General features: G+C 35.8%; 2 protein-coding genes across 2 annotated transcripts; one reads left to right on the top strand and one right to left on the bottom strand.

The window, feature by feature from the left end:
• The first annotated feature begins 2,431 nt into the window (after nucleotides 1-2,431).
• On the top strand, nucleotides 2,432-8,264 carry LOC110725659 (DEAD-box ATP-dependent RNA helicase 52C-like). The gene is made up of 6 exons (XM_021905133.1): nucleotides 2,432-3,880; nucleotides 3,973-4,056; nucleotides 5,253-5,495; nucleotides 6,470-6,637; nucleotides 6,728-6,841; nucleotides 7,398-8,264. The coding sequence occupies exons 1-6, from the start codon at nucleotides 3,053-3,055 to the stop codon at nucleotides 7,953-7,955; spliced, it is 1,995 nt and encodes a 664-aa protein (XP_021760825.1). The 5' UTR covers nucleotides 2,432-3,052; the 3' UTR covers nucleotides 7,956-8,264.
• Nucleotides 8,265-8,617: 353 nt separating this feature from the next.
• Nucleotides 8,618-13,107, bottom strand: LOC110725658. Its single transcript, XM_021905132.1, has 9 exons — nucleotides 12,532-13,107; nucleotides 12,072-12,145; nucleotides 11,858-11,986; nucleotides 11,440-11,555; nucleotides 10,995-11,076; nucleotides 10,760-10,819; nucleotides 10,579-10,686; nucleotides 9,771-9,816; nucleotides 8,618-9,234 (listed from the first exon to the last, which is right to left on the bottom strand). Exons 2-9 carry the CDS (start codon nucleotides 12,138-12,140, stop codon nucleotides 9,032-9,034), a joined length of 813 nt encoding a protein of 270 aa, XP_021760824.1. The 5' UTR covers nucleotides 12,141-12,145; nucleotides 12,532-13,107; the 3' UTR covers nucleotides 8,618-9,031.
• Nucleotides 13,108-15,346: the final 2,239 nt, after the last annotated feature.

Raw genomic sequence — 15,346 nt, 5'->3', positions numbered from 1 at the left:
AGAGAAACGGGTAACGACGAAGGACACAAGGGAGGAATTCGGGTCGGAGGATTTTGGCAGATCTTCAGAGGAGTTGTTGTTCTCAAGCTTAATTGATTTCGCCATTAAGGGAGAGAGAAAATGTAGGAAAATACTTGCTAATTGTAGAAGAAAAATGGTTGAATTTTGAAGAAAGTGAATATGATGGAGGATAATTGTATTGTATTGTTGGGAAGAAGGTGGTAGGTGGGAAAGGGTGTGATATCATGTGGGACTGAAATTGCAACTTCAAGAACACAACTTCCGAAACTGAGAGGTGATGATTGCTATAGAACAAAAACTTTTGCATTTTGTGTTTATTTTTTTTTATTTTGATACTCTGCTTTTGTGAAAAAAAAGGTCACTTTTGTGTAAAAAAAGGGTAACTTTTGTGAAAATATAGGTCACTTCTATAAAATAAAATAAAAAAAAGGGGTCACTTTTGTAAAAAAAAAGGGTTATTTTTGTGAAAAAAAAGGGTTACTTTTGTGAAAATATGGGTCACTTTTGTGAAAATATGGGTCACTTTTGGAAAAAAAAGGGTCACTTTTATAAGAAAAAAAGGTCACTTTTCATAAAATGTTCAATGTACAATAAAATTATTATAAACCAGGTGCATGCAAAAGGGATTGTTATATATTAATCAAATATACTCCCTCCGTCCCCTTTTGTTTGTCCCGTTTGAAGAAAAATCACGGGAATTAAGGTGGAGAATGTGATGTAATGAAAGTACATGAGAAAGTAAAATTTCCAATTAATAAAGTAATAAAAGTGCATGGGAAAGAGACATTTCCAATTAAAAAAATAATTAAAGTACATGGGAAAGATAAATTGATAAATTTAAGAGTGTAAAACATTAAATTAGGGTCTGTTCTCTTACGTTGAAATTCAGTTCAGTTCAGTTCAGTTCAGCTCAGTTCAGTTCAGTTCAGTTCAGTTCAGCTCAACTCCTAATTTCCTTCTCTTATAAAATATTCAGTTCAGTTCAGTTTAGTTCAGTTCAGTCAATGAGAACAGACCCTTAGTCAAGAGTTGACACAATTTTTATGACAAATGTTAGGATAGGATAGGAAGAGCACTTAATAAGGACAAAAAAAAACAAGGGTATTAAAGTTTTTTTATTATGTATCTTATAGTAATAATTAATTAATTATGAAACTGTGACAATCATTTAGGGGCACCCAAAATGCTAAAAGTGACAATCAAATGGGGGCAAAGGGAGTGCATTAGTACAAATCTAATAAGATTTCCGTGGCAATTGGACACTAAGGTGAATTAAGCATAGCCTTAATAGCCCTTACATAACAAATTAAAAGGCACTAGTGAAGAATTTCTACAAAATAAGTAAGTCTTGTATGTCTTATGTAGCCACATTGGTTTATAAGGATAATCTTTATTTATATACATGATTAACCCTTTTTTTCATAAGAGTAAATTCTCATATGTTGAAATTCAGTTCAATTCAGCTTCTAATTTCCTTCTCTTATAAAATATTCAGTTTAGTTTAGTTTAATTCAGTTCAGTTCAACTGAGTTCAGTCAACGAGAATAGGCCCTTATCCATTTTGTCCAATAAAGTAACTTCAATTCATTATATGAGTAATATCAACTAGTTTAGAAACAAGTAATTTTATTTGTTCATTCGAGTAACTTGTTAAAAAAAAAACAAAAAAAATCAAGTAATCATATTTGCTCATTCAAGTAACTCCAAACTTTTTTTTCTTTTAAAAAAATCAAAGAATGATTCCATTTATGTAAAAGACTAAGAAAGTAACCCCCCCTTTTTTTTTTCTCATTTAATAAGTACCTACGCAATTCAAAAAAAGGTAGCCTCATTTATACGTCATTATGAGGTTCGTGACTTCTTAATTTTTAATTAATTGTCTTACATGTGAAGTGGCCACATCATGTGCCTAACTACATATAAGAATTTGTAATTACAATATCATTTTTTTTAACACAAATTACAGTAACACAACTTTCATAATAAAAACAATTTAATTTTAAGCATACTTATGTGCAACTCCATCTCCATCCTTTCAAGCTTGGCACGAGCAGTGTCCTTTGTTGTATATATTTACACCTTTCCGATCCAAGTGTAGGCTTCACATTCTAATCTCGTGTTATAATGGTTCAGATTGAAATAATGATAAATAATCTAAAACCGTTTTGAATTCACATTCACCATTCCCATAAATAACAAGAAAAAAAAACCCTGTCTATCGAAGGAGGAAATTCTTGCTAAAGGACAAAAAGCATATAGCTTAGAACTTATACCACCAAAGTAAAATCAAATCAAATCAGATCATAGATGATGGTCTCAAATTCTCAAAGAAACCATATTCCATTTTCAAAAAATATCAGAAGGGTAATACGGTCATTTCAAAGAGATTTAGCCAATACATTGCACTAGAGTCTAGACGGGGGTATAGGGGGGAATAGTAGTGAAGAAGTACTGTCCTTTCCTGTTCCAACTTCACACTCTTTCTCTCTCCTCTTTTTCTCAACAACAACCAAAGCTCTTCCTTTCATGGCGGATTTTTCTCTTCCACATTTTTCCATTTTTACCCCTTCATTTATTCACCTCTAATATTACATCTTACTAGGTGGGTTCTTCATATACCATTTTCCTTATTTTTCTTTAAAAAAAAAAACCCGAAAAGTTTGCTTTTAGTACAATCTCTCTTCTCATTTTCACTGAAATAACGATATTTTCACTACATTTTCCCAGAAAAATTAATCGCTCTCTTATTCCCAAAAATTCTTCGTTAAATGAACCGCCAAAATCCTTCCTATTCTTCACTTTTCTGTTGATTCATCGCTAGAAAAGTGTTGGATTTTCAACAGTTTAAAGATTTCTAGTTTTTTTTTAGGGTTCTTCATTGTAGTTTATTTGGGGGTTTTTGGGGTTTTCTTTGTTTGATGTTCTGGGTTTTTAATTTTATTGCTATTTTTAGTAGGTGAGAAAGGTGTTTGCGTTGTATACAAGTTTCCTAAAAAGGTAAAAAAATTTGAAAGCGACAAACCCAGAAACTATGGCACCTTGGACCAGCTCTGATTTCCCTTCACTCAATTCCCAAACTCGCTCTTCATCCGGGTCAACTCGCCCTCTATTCGGGTCGACCCGACCTCCTATGGGGTCGTCGGGTCGGACCCCACATGGGTTTGGTGGGTCCCACCACCGTGGCAGAGGTGGGTCTGGTGGACCCTACCGTGGTGGTGGTAGTGGTGGTCGGATTAACGACGACCCGAATTCATCAACCGGGTTTGGTGGGTCCCACCGCCGTGGACGAGGTGGTGGTGCGCCCTTTCGCCGTGGTACCGGTTACCGTGGCGGCCGAGGTGCTGAAATGATTCATGAGAATGCTGATTATCCAAACCCATTTGATGATGATGATGTTAATGAGAAATTTGATGAGCTTGAGGTTATTGAAGAAAGCAATGATTTAGTTAAGAATCTTGGTAATCTTAACATTAATAATCCCAATATGATTAACTTTGATGCATACGAGGATATCCCAGTTGAAGTTAGTGGTGAAAATGTGCCAAATCCAGTGACTACATTTGCTGAGATTGATTTAGGGAAAGCTTTAAATGAGAATATTAGAAGGTGTAAGTATGTTAAGCCAACCCCAATTCAACGCCATGCTATTCCTATTGCTGTGAATGGCAGGGATTTGATGGCTTGTGCTCAAACCGGGTCCGGTAAAACCGCCGCCTTTTGTTTTCCGATCATTGCCGGTATTTTGAAGCGGGTTCCGCCTTATCGGCCCCCGTTGTCTCGTGGTGGTGGTGGTGGTAATGGTAGGATGGCTTGTCCTGTTGCCCTTATTATGTCTCCTACTAGGGAGCTTTCTTCTCAGGTGATAATCTTGGTTGATTATGTGTTTTTGTATCGGGTTTTGAATTTGTGTTTTTGTTTAAGATTGTGTGATTTGTGTGCTTTTTTATGTAGATACATGATGAGGCTACAAAGTTTGCTTATCAGACAGGAGTTAAGGTGGCTGTAGCATATGGAGGCACACCCATGGCTGAGCAGGTATATTAATCCCAAGATCTTGATTTGTTTAATGTTCTTGATTATAATGAATAAAGTATTTATTGGAAATTGCATGTTCTGTTTTCATGTTCTTCCAAGAAGATCATAGTTTATTGCTTGTTAATGTGGGGTCTACATAATTATTTATGTGTTCGCTGCTAAAGATTTGAGACATTTTCAGTTGTCGTTCTATTTAAAAATTTGTGAAAAGTACATGCTCTACTTTTTCCCTGTTTCTATTGTGCTTTGTTGAGTGAGCAATGTTTTGTATATGTTTCCCTGGCCATGGAAAGAGGGATCTATTTTGTGCTTCTATACTTGTAAAGGATTACATTTCCCTAGCTCACTTTCCTTTTTCTTGTTTTTACGAGTTCTTTCTTCGCAGTTTGTTTAAATTTGAAGCATTTGCTTTTGATCGACGAAGCAATTAATTAATCTCTTCGCCTTTCTTGTGTTTAATAAGCATTGTAGTACTAGACATCATGGCCTCATGGGTCATGGGGTAGTAGAAAGTGTCAATAATGTCACAATCATGTCTATGTAAGCATGTATCTTGAGCATTCCTATTTTTATTATGGAAGATTATGCTATTTTTCCCCCTAGTTTCCCTTTTGCTTTATTGAGTGAACTATGGGACGGATTTGTTTCCTTGGCTGTGAAAATGACCATCTTATTGTTAAAAGTGTTTTATATCGTTGCCTCCTTTCCTGTAACTCTTGTTTTTCCAAGTTCCTTTCTTGTTCACATATTTGCATTTGAGCTATAAGAATGTTGTGACGTCACTTGCATTTAAAGAAACATTATAATTGTAGATACCATTGACTAGTAGAATAGTGCAACTGTTCACGCAACCATGTCTAAATTATATAGCATCAGAAGCGTGCCAAAAAAGAGCTCCATTAACTTTATGTTGCCCATTGTCATTATGTAACTACTGCTGGAGCCTGTTATTTCCATTTTGAAGTGCCATTGAATGTCATTCTATGCTTATATATTTATTTGTGATTCAGATTCAAACTTGCTGTTAGATAATGCTAGTCATTGGTTTTTGTTTCCCCTTGTGGACAGTTAAGATTGCATGCTCCTTACTGTTTGGTAAATTCTTTTTTGAAGCTTGATCTGGTTTAAGAAAATTTTAAAGTCAATTTGTACAAGTTTGTCACTATTAAAGTTAATATGTTATATCCCATATACAGCTTCGCAGGTTGGCAAAGGGTGTTGATATTCTTGTGGCCACACCTGGTCGCCTGGTTGATATGGTTGAGAGAGGCAAAGTATCTCTTCGTATGATCAGGTATTTGGCTTTAGATGAGGCGGATAGAATGCTGGATATGGGTTTTGAGCCTCAGATACGTAAGATTGTCCAGCAGATGGATATGCCTCCGCCAGGTTCAAGACAGACTATGCTTTTCAGTGCCACATTTCCTACTGAAATACAGGTTAACTCTTATACAAGTATAATTCTCTTTTAACCCCCCCCCCCCCCACCACCCCCACCCCGACCCCAACCCTCCCTGTTTAATTTTAATGTTCTGGTAAGCCACATTATCCTGTTTATGTTTTTGGCTGCTGACAGTTGCAGTAGATTGTTTTTATTTATTTATTTATTTGTTTATTTAAATGTTTGAGTAACTAATTACATGCTTATCTTAAAACAAAGTACTATATATCAAGTACCAAGAAGTATCACATAACACATTGTTTGACCAAAAAGTTCATGTGTTTGTATGAAGTAAAAGTAGATATCCAACAGAATCCTGCTTAGTTAACTAGATCTTGCCTAAGTGGCTGAATAGCTGAGAGCTTGACAGTGTTCAAAGTGATTTTTTTTTTTTCCTCATTTGCGCCTTATTCTTTAATTGTTTTATGTGTTAGGTTATGTAAAAAAGTGGCTAGATCTCTGATACAAGAAACAGATGGTGCTGTGCTTGTATATAGACTAAGTTATTCGATTTGACTTCAACTTGTTCTAACCACGATAATGGTTGATGATTCACTGTGAGGCGTAAGGAAATAAAATTTGAGTTGGCCATTGATAGAGATGTGGCAGAATTTGGTCAGCTGAATTGGCTGAACTTGTTCATTGGCCTTCATGATCTCATGAACATCAGCATAACCCCAATGTCTCTAGAGATTCTCATGCTGAAGGTGGGATACGGGAAAATTGGCTCTACGCTGTTATGCTGATGCAACAAGGGCCAACAAGTAAACAACAAAGATGCCTGAGATTTATGCTATTGTTTTTCTTCATTTAATTTTCACGCCTAAAGCTTAATGACGCATTTAAAAAAAAATATTATTGTTTTTAATGTTTGGCATGTATCATGCATACAACCTGGATAGACTTGACCATATTATTTTCTTCTCACATATATGGTCTAGAATGTACTAATATGATTGGAATGTTGTGCAGAAGCTAGCGGCTGATTTCCTTACAAATTACATATTTCTTACTGTTGGAAAAGTTGGGTCAAGCACTGATCTCATCAAACAAAACATAGAGTTTGTTAGGGATTTCGACAAGAGACGGCATCTGAAGAATCTTCTCATGTCTCAGAAGCTGAATGGAACAAATGGAAAGGTTAGTGATTATGCTTACCGAACTAGTCAATTCAAAAACTACCTTTTGTTTGTAGTTATTGAGAAATGTGATTTAAATTATCTGTTGCAGCATGCTTTGACAATTGTTTTTGCTGAAACAAAGAGGGGAGTTGATGATCTTGAGTACTGGTTGTCTGGCAATGGCTTCCCAGCAACAGCAATACACGGTGACAAAGCACAATGGGTCAGTATTTAATCTTATCTCTGTGTTATACTGATTTTTCTTTTTAATTGTTTTGTTGTTGCCCACTTGTATTAGCATTAAGAGAACTCTACTGAAATTTGGTTTTTTCGTTCCTTAACATGTTAATGACCATGAATCCTAATAGCTTACTTGCTTGTCTGTTGTAGTTTCACTTGATAAACTGATAAGCTATGTTTAGGATTTCACAACTGCTATTATATCTTTAGATGAAGTGTGTGTGAAAAGTTTCACTACTATTTATTTTGCAGCTTTATAATAGTTCTTTTGTGTCTTATATTGTACTAAAATTTGCTGCTGAATGGTCTTTAGTTTTTTATGATTGTGTAATGACCATGGCTTTTTTTGCCATTGTTGGTTCTATTTAGTTGTCTTTCCAGTCATTATCTAACTAAGCTAATATCTATTAAGACAATAACTGTCTGCATGCCTTTGCTGTTCTTAAAGCGTAGCTTTAATTTTGGAAGTTTCTTATATATCTTGATTTGTTCCTTCAATGTGACGCTGTTTATTTCTTTTAATCTATTGTCTCATAAAGGAAAGAGAAAAGGCCTTGCGATCTTTCAGGAGCGGAACCACTCCAATTATTGTCGCAACTGATGTTGCAGCACGAGGGTTGGACATTCCATGTGTGGCTCACGTCATCAACTTTGACTTGCCTCGTGACATTGATGACTATGTTCATCGCATAGGTCGAACAGGACGTGCTGGTAATTCGGGTCTTGCAACTGCTTTCTTCAATGACAAGAACATGTCAATCTCCAAGGCACTCATTGAGGTTATGGAGGACAGTAACCAAGAAGTACCTTCTTGGCTTGCTGAATATGCTGAGACAACCTCGTCTTATGGATATGGTGGTGGCAGCAGTAGTCGCCGTTCCAGAAGTGGCAAGTTTGGTGGTCATGATTACCGAAGTTTTAATCAAGCTTCTAATGGCTACTCTGGTTATTCTGATTACTCCAACAATTACTCTGACCATGTTCCAAGTGCTGAACCTTTAGTTGATGATACATCTGCTGCTGCTGATCCTTACAACTCTCCAGAATATGGTTTTACTCATGGTTACGACAATATTGTACCCAGTGGCTGGGATTGATCCAGTTATCTGCTTAGCTAATCTATCTTTTGGCAGACCTCTTAAGACTGTTACTGCTTAGCATCGTTACATGCTCTCTGATATGCATAGCTAATGATAAATAGGATGTAAATGCAACTTTGGCAAGGAGCTTTGTTCGAACCAACCACGGTTCTGAGGCAAAGTTATAGTTAACTTTCACGAGGATTTGGGTGGGGTGGACTACTAATTGGAGCTTTTTGTACAGGTGGTTGGTATATCTATGTTTTTGACTATTGCTCAGTGACCTTGAACAATATATTTGAGATATATGAAAGCTTTGTTAGATCATCTAATTGTCTGCTGACTGCTTATTTTCTAGGAGTACTATGAAATTCGAGTGCATGCTTATAAACATCCAAGGTAGTGTGCATCCAGCATCCCCTTTAAGCGAGCCAATGTTTGGTAGTCTATAATCTGTGTCCTCAAATGATATGCAGAATTTTTGGCTGTCTCAGTTTTAAGGAATTAGCTATATGATTTATATATCCAAGAATGTGAATAAAAATGGTGAAGCCAACTCCCTTTTTTTTCAACTATATACTACTTCGTATCTGTTAGCTGGTATATTTTGTGATAGGAGTAAAACACCAGAATCCCAACAAATGATTAGGAGTTAATATTATGCAAACTAAATTACAAGATTTTTCTTTGAAGCGTCTTCTGCTGGCTAACATAAAAAAAGTAAATTCAAACTTGCATAAATTTCATCATTTTTTGTATCTTTCTAATGTGTTGTATTTATAACATTCCTTGTAACTAATTCACCTACAATGCCCTTTCTTCCCATAAACATGATTCATTAAATACATTAAATACAAGTATAATGTATATTGCGCATAAAGTAATTTATTTTCTTCTATGAAATCAACTTTGAAAGGTGAAATGCTCTACATATTCTTAGAAATACTCCATAGTTCCGTCTTCCATGAACTGCAGGGAAAAGCATCAATACAGCACAGCCTGTCCACGCTGCCTCCATAATAGATGATGAAAAAGAAAGGTGAAATGACTGACATTTTCTATATATATATCACAAAAGTCCGATCTCTCAGAGTCTACTGTTCACTCAACAAGTTCTTCTCTTCCTCCTCAATTCTACTTAGCCACTTGAAGCCAAGATCACATCCTGCGTTAGCAGCAATGTGGAACTGTTCTTTTGCAAGTTCTATTGGGTTAGCCTTTGAGTTCACAGAATTTGTTTTCCCAGCCTTTCGTTTCTTCAAGTTGAATTTAGTTATGGACTCTGGAACTGTGTGACCTGCAGTATCATAATAAGAGGTTTTATCAATTTTATGCTGCATTTACAGGCCGGCAATGGCAGAAAAACTCTCAAAATAATAAACAACCCAGCCCATCATCTAGCATTTACAGGAGTAGAACAGGAAGACAGGCTTATGAAGACACGAAATGCTGTTCATTTGGCAAAGGTATTGGCAGGAGAAGCCAAGGAGTTTAATCATCCTAATACTCATATTAAAAGATCACAATCAAGATTGGTTCACAAAGAGCCAAGTAATTTTGGCAGAGGTAATAGGAAACCTAGGAGTTACATTCCTCCCAACACTGAAGGGGTCACACACTCACACAAACAATAAACATATGCTACCCCTGGTTTCTACACAAAAGTTGATTTTTTTAGGTTGACGTTTGACTGTTTCTAATTTTATCATTATATTTATGGGCACAGTACAATTTTTTTATTATTATTTTTTTAATAAGGAAAAAAAGCACACACTATTAAAATCGAGAAAGTATATGCCATGAGAAGAAGAAACTAAATCATCAAGAGCAGACCTCTAAGGAGAAGAGATCCGTATACTACAGCTGCACCAGCATGTCCCTGCAAATACAGAAGCAAGGTGATTTGAACTCTGTTAATAATACTAAAGATAGTATCCCTTTCTCATTTAGTGTCCCCTTATTTCTATCTGCTGTTGCTTTTATTGGACTTCAAAAACTACCAGACAACAAAGCATAAGCATGGGTATATTTGACCTAAAGTGGAGCATCAGCAAAGGATCATGATCATGGAGAATCTTTGGTGCTAGTAAAAGTTGTCAAAGAAACTTAACGAGCCAAAGTTGATGGAGCTATTATACCATATATGAAGCAAACAAAGTACAGTCAGACTCCTTGCATTTAATCATAACATTACAGTTCATTGTATGAACCAATGAACTATTGTTTCAGAAAGTTAGTACAAACAAGTTGTAACCACTATAGGCCTTCTCAACACATCTAACATTCACTAATCACTACGCTACTAGGGAGCTAGCATGCAGAAACATTAAGGAAGCTCCTATGAGATCAACTTTGAGGTCTTTGACTGGTGGCAGGAATGAACAATTTAAAAGCAAAACCATCTTTTTAATTCACAAACTGAAACAACAGACATCTATGCACAAATATTTACATAAGAAACTGCTACCAACACATATTCTTACCACTAACTTCTCAAATTAAACTCAATAAATTGTATAACATATACTTCTCTGCTATGACTAGCAGATCTACTAATATACTTACTGCAGCAACTCTTACTCTCTAAGCACCATATATCCACTTCCAAATAGAAATGAGCAATAAAGTCAGCTTCACTTACCTTCTCTGCTGCTCTGTGAAAACACCACATTGCAGATCCCATGTCTTGCCTCACACAGTCCCCTGATAGGTACACAGCACCTAAAAGATAAAGAGCGCCTGGATGCAACTGAGACACAGCATACTGCCATAAGACCTTTGAATAAATTTAGTCCATTGACCAAAATAAATGAATAAAATACCTGTTCGGCAGCCTTTTCCAGATAATAAAATGCTTGCTGAGATGATTGAACATAGTCATTCTGCCAAAAATGAAAGATACTTTAACATCAGGATATATATGTATTATCATTTTAAATCTTTTTTTATCAACTCATTTTTGAACTAAGATGTTTAAATGAACGGGAAAACTTGACAATTGCACAGCAATTGTAACATCAAAAGCCACAATAGGATACGAAAACTTGATGAGCCAACCTCAATTCTTAAGCGGCCACCTAGTTCATACAGTGCATCAGGATTTCCCATATCAGCAGCTTCCACCAGCAAAGCAGCTCCTCTGATAGTGAAAATTTTTCAAAACTGATCACTCATTGTAAAACCATCATTTCTATCTAATACAATTCAATAATTCATATCGTATCAAACAAGGACTGGAGAACAATTGTAAAGGTTGACTATAAGATCTTCAAACTATATTAAGGAATGATGAGCTAACCCATCAAGAAATGAGAAAGCAACAACAGCAAGCAAAATGCGAGTCTTTTGCTTACTTACTATAGTCTATACTCACACACTAGTCAGACTCTCTTGTTATCAGAGATAAAGCTAAGTACTCCAAAAGATTTTTTTTTTTTTGCAATAAAACTTCAAAGCAATCAGATTTAGAAATCTGCTGGCTCAACATCATAATAAAACTCACACTGCTTTACATGCCCCTGGAACGTGATATTTAAGGTGCAGCTTGGATAACCAATAGCGCGCATTGGTATTGGAATTATCAACTTCTAAAGCCAACTCAAAATTCTCCTTAGCACCCTAGTAAACATTAATGAGCAGCAACAATTAGATCAGATTGAGCATTAGCATATCAAATCACTACAATTCATTACAATGCAAGCCTAATAAAAAATGAGTATTATCAATGCAAACTAATACGAGTATATTAGCAAGAGCTCATAGAGCAATTGAGACACGATAAAGGTATAGGGATTAAATATAAGTTTTGGAACTCATTTAAGTGAGTAGCCACTAAACACAATCATATACAAGCATCAATATATGCAATAGTAAATAGAAGATCGAAAAGGGCATGTGAAACTGAAAAAACAAGCACTCACCCTAAGAAGAGGAATGAGACGCTTGTCATTAAGTTCACAATAATCAATAACTCTATCAACTTCCTTCATAGCACTCCACCCTTTTGCTATAAATTCCATGGCTTTCTTGTTTCTGCTGTGCAATCCTCTCTGTTTCATTCAATCATACCATATGTTAGGACAAAGAAGGACAAAGATAAACTGAAAACACATTGTAACTTAGCAAAGAACTCACCAATTGATTAAACCCAGAAAGCCTGGAATTTAATCGAACAGTCTCCTTCAGAAAAATTGATCTCAGCATCTTCTCTAAAAGGGGACAAAAACCAGGAAAGCACATCAAAACAGCACAACCCAGAAACCAAAAACACAAAATTGAGAATTCAATAACACTGCCAACAATTTCTCGTTTATAAAGGAAAAGGGTATTCGTGCAATCACGAAATGAAAGACGAGCAAGTATAAAAGACTAAGACTTTGGTTCAGGACTTTTATCAAACACCTGGTAGGCAACTGTTTAATGATCAGAAGCACACTATAAATGTCAATTCAGCAACTCAAATCTTCCAAATTTAATTATTCCAGATTATAAGAAAAACAATTCCAATTTGAAGATTATAATAGCAGAACAGTTAACTGATTCACAGTAAAAAAAAAAACTAGGAACAAACAGCGTAGAGCTAGAAGAAAGGTACCTTGAGAAATGCTGATGACTGATAATAATATGCGAAAGTTTTAGGAGGATAAATCAATTATGTCAAACACATTAGCTGAGAAGAGCAAAGGATAAAGGGGGATCAAGTCAATCAACTTTAGATTAACTGAGAAATTATTTTTAAGAAAAATTGTCCAAGTAAGTTAGAGGAAAAATACATTAAGAAAAATTAAGCTTAAAAAAAAAAATTGATGTGTTGTAGCTTAATTTTTAAATTTTTGCCATTGAGGAAACTCTTTTATCCTTGAAAAAAAATATAATAAAAAAAAAAACCATCTTATGCAATACAAAATTGTAAGGCAATTAATCATTTAAATATACATTATAGAGTAATTAATAATAGTTAAGGAAAGTTTATTGCATAAGAATAGATTTATAACCTTTAACTACATACCAAGTAGTATTATATTTCTTGTAAAAAAAAGAAAAAAAAAACCTATTTCATTAATTCCAGGCTTGAACATAGCCCGACTTGAATCCAAGAATAACCCGACTTGGAAATGACCCAACCTGATTATAACCCCCAAATTATTGACTTGAACCGACCCGACTTGAATCCGAGAATGACACGACTTGAAAAAGACCCGACCTGATTATAATCCGCAAATTATTGACTTGCGAGAATGACCCGACCTGATTCTAACCCGCAAATTATTGACTTGAACCGAACTCGACTCGAACCCGAAAATTACCCTAACCCGTTTTAACCAGTGAAAACCCGAATTAAACCAGACCTACTGTTCACCCGACCAGAATGTAACCCGACCTGTTATTAACCCGACCTATACTCGATAAGAAGTATGAACCGACGTGACCCGACTCAAGCATGATCCAACTCAAACCCGACCCGCATAGGTTATGGAATTAATCCGAATTGACCCAACCCTAATTGACCCGCCAACTCTTACCGGCCTAAACTCGACCCGTTTACCTGAATTGACAACTCTACCCGAAATCTCCAAAATTTCTCAAAAAGCGTGGATATTAGCCTTCAATTTTGGAATTTTTTTGACTTTTTTTCACCCGGAAATAAAAATTGCTGAAATGTTAACCATGGTCCCTAATATATACCCTACGACAGTCCAATTGGGTGGGTGGACCATCCAATTTGCCTTTAAACGACCAATTTACCGTTTTACAACTTGCACCGATTTCATTAACTCAATCTTACCACGAACATTTATGACAGCATATAATGATTATATATGGATCCAAACGACATTATATGACCCCGAGATGTATCCCTTGAAATCTCAATGCTTTTCGACACCGGGCCCTGAAACATTCGAAATTTCTCAAAACACGTGGATAATTAGCCTTCAATTTTGGAATTTTTTTGACGTATTTTCGCCCGATAATAAAAATTGCCGAAATGTTAACCATGGTCCCAAATATCCTACGGGAGTCAAATTGGGTGGGTGGAGCCATCCAATTTGCCTTTAAACGACCAATTTACCGGTTTACAACTTACACTGATTTCATAAATTCAAGCCTAGTACGAGCATTTATGACAACAAATAATGATCATATATAGTTCCAAACGACAATATATGACCCCGAGATGTATTCCCCAGAATTTCAAGACTTTTCGACACCGGGCCTCGATGACTCTAAAAATTCTCAAAAAGCGTGGATATATCCTTCAAATTTTGAATTTTTTGAATTTTTTTCGTCCGAAAATAAAAATTGCCGAAAAGTTTACCATGGTCTCTAATACCCTCCGGGAGTCCAATTGGATGGGTGGGACCATCCAATTTGCCTTTAAACGACCAAATTACCAGTTTACAACTTGCGTCGATTTCATTAACTCAAGCTTACCACAAACATTAATGATAACATATAATTATCATATATGGTTCCAAACGGTATTATATGACCCCGAGAGGTATCCCCTAAAATCTAAAGACTTTTCGACATCGGGCCCCGAAACCTCCAAAATTTATCAAAAAGCGTGGATATTAGCCTTTAATTTTGGATTTTTTTTACTTTTTTCGCCCGGAAATAAAAATTGCCGAAATGTTACCATGGTTCCTAGTACCCTCTGGGAGTCCAATTGGGTGGGTGGAACCATCTAATTTGCCTTTAAATGACCAATTTACCGATTTACAACTTGCACCGATTTCATTAAATCAAGCCTACCACAAACATTTATGACAACATATAATGATCATATATGGTTCCAAACGACATTATATGGCCCCGAGATATATCTCCTAAAATTTCAAGCCTTTTCGACACCTGGCCCCGAAACCTCCAAAATTTCTCAAAAAGCGTGGATATTAGCCTTCAATTTTGGAATTTTTTGACTTTTTTCGGCCGGAAATAAAAATTGCCGAAATGTTTACCACGGTCCCTAATACCGTTCGGTAGTCCAATTGGGTGGGTGGAACCACCAATTTGTCTCTAGATGACCAATTTACCGGTTTACAACTTGCACCGATTTTATTAACTCAAGCCTACCACGAACATTTATGACAACAAATAATGATCATAAATGTTTCCAAACGAAATTATATGACCGTGAGATATATTCCCTAAAATCTGAAGTCATTTCGACACTGGTTCCCGAAACCTCCAAAATTTCTCAAAAAACGTAGATATTAGCCTTCAATTTTAGAATTTTTTGAATTTTTTTGCCTGTAAATAAAAATTGCCGAAATATTTACCATGGTCCCTAATACCTTCTGGGAGTCTAATTGGATGGGTGGAACCATTCAATTGGCCTTTAAACGGCCAATTTACCAGTTTACAACTTGCACCGATTTCATTAACTCAAGCCTACCACAAGCATTTAT

Source organism: Chenopodium quinoa, unplaced genomic scaffold (genome assembly GCF_001683475.1).
Source record: "Chenopodium quinoa cultivar QQ74 unplaced genomic scaffold, ASM168347v1, whole genome shotgun sequence".
Classification (NCBI taxonomy): domain Eukaryota; kingdom Viridiplantae; phylum Streptophyta; class Magnoliopsida; order Caryophyllales; family Amaranthaceae; genus Chenopodium; species Chenopodium quinoa.
The sequence above is the reverse complement of the archived record's forward strand: the minus strand, read 5'-3'. Positions and strand labels throughout refer to the sequence as shown.